At 46.1% G+C, this 1318-nt stretch overlaps 1 protein-coding gene across 1 annotated transcript in view; it reads right to left on the bottom strand.

Moving 5' to 3' along the window:
• The window catches only part of LOC101861723 (chitin synthase chs-2), a gene marked incomplete at its 3' end in the record, with an annotated part of 78176 nt that overhangs the window by 46261 nt on the left and 30597 nt on the right, over nt 1-1318 (bottom strand). The window contains 1 exon segment of the mRNA XM_035969176.1: nt 985-1032. Coding sequence (XP_035825069.1) covers nt 985-1032 — 48 coding nt within the window.

The raw sequence follows: 1318 nt of genomic DNA, 5'->3' as shown, positions 1-1318 counted from the left end.
GGGGTATTTTTATTTTTAAGTACCCAATGAACCGCTCGTCTCCAAAACGGAAAGTCCGGGTTCGAGCCTCGATTAGGACTGGGATTTTTTTCGCCTCCCTCCTGCCCACCCAGCAGTAATGGGTACCTAACTTGGAGTTGGGGAAGTAAAGGCGGCGTGGAAAGGAACTGGCAATAATTATGCCGAAGACCCAGGAAGTTGTCTCACTAACTAGGCACTCCCCAGTGTCTGGGTGGGTGGTTGGCGGGTGCTCTGGTGTGGTTTGCTTCTTCTTTCCTATCAAACATATATCGTCCTTATCTTCCCTCCTTCTTTTTTGTGTTTGTTACTCTCTTGTAACACCTCTAATCTTCGGCACTTACATAACCTTACTGAGTTGCAAGTGCAGTAAAACTCTTACTAAAACTGAACTAAAACCAATGTCCGGATCGGATGCGTGAACAGGTTTTACCCAGTAAAGGCGGCGTGGAAAGGAACTGGCCACCCTACCACAATAATTACATCGAAGACCCAGGCAGTTGTCTCACTAACAAGGCACTCCCCAATGTCCGGATCAGATGTGGGAACAACTTCACTTTTACTTTATCAGAGATGGACCACAATATGCCGAAGACCCAGGAAGTTGTCTCACTAACTAGACATTCCCCAATGTCCGGATCAAATGTGGGAACAACTTTACTTTTACTTTATCAGAGATGGACCACAAAATGCCGAAGACCCAGGCAGTTGACTTACTAACTCAGGAAGTTGTCTCACTAACTCAGGAAATAGTCTTACTAACTCAGGAAGTTGTCTCACTAACAAGGCATTCCCCAATGTCCGGATCAGACTTGGGAACAAGTTTTACCCCGTGAAGGCGTCCTCTCGTGTAACACCTCTAATCTTCGGCACTTATATGACCTTATTGTGTTGCAAGTGCCGTAAAACTCTTACTAAAACTAGGCAATCCCCAATGTCCGGATCAGACGCGGGAACAAGTTTTACCCAGTGAAGGCGTCCTCCTCCTTGGTCTCGTCCCCCTGGGCCGTGTGTTCATCTTTGACTTTGACGTCGGTTTGTTCCTGGTCTGTGGGGGGGCCGTCGTGGGGGGACTGTAGGTCACTGGGAGACGCGCCGTGTGATTGGCTGGGGAACAACATCGTCATCATCATCATCGTCATCGTCATCGTCATCATCGTTATCATCATCATCATCGTCATCATCATCATCATCATCATCATCATCATCATCATCATCATTATTTTCATCATCATCGTCATCATCGTTATCATCACCGTCATCATCGTCATCGTATTAATAATAGTAATAATAATAAATA

This window comes from Aplysia californica, unplaced genomic scaffold (genome assembly GCF_000002075.1).
Source record: "Aplysia californica isolate F4 #8 unplaced genomic scaffold, AplCal3.0 scaffold00123, whole genome shotgun sequence".
Taxonomy (NCBI): Eukaryota; Metazoa; Mollusca; class Gastropoda; order Aplysiida; family Aplysiidae; genus Aplysia; species Aplysia californica.
The sequence above is the reverse complement of the archived record's forward strand: the minus strand, read 5'-3'. Positions and strand labels throughout refer to the sequence as shown.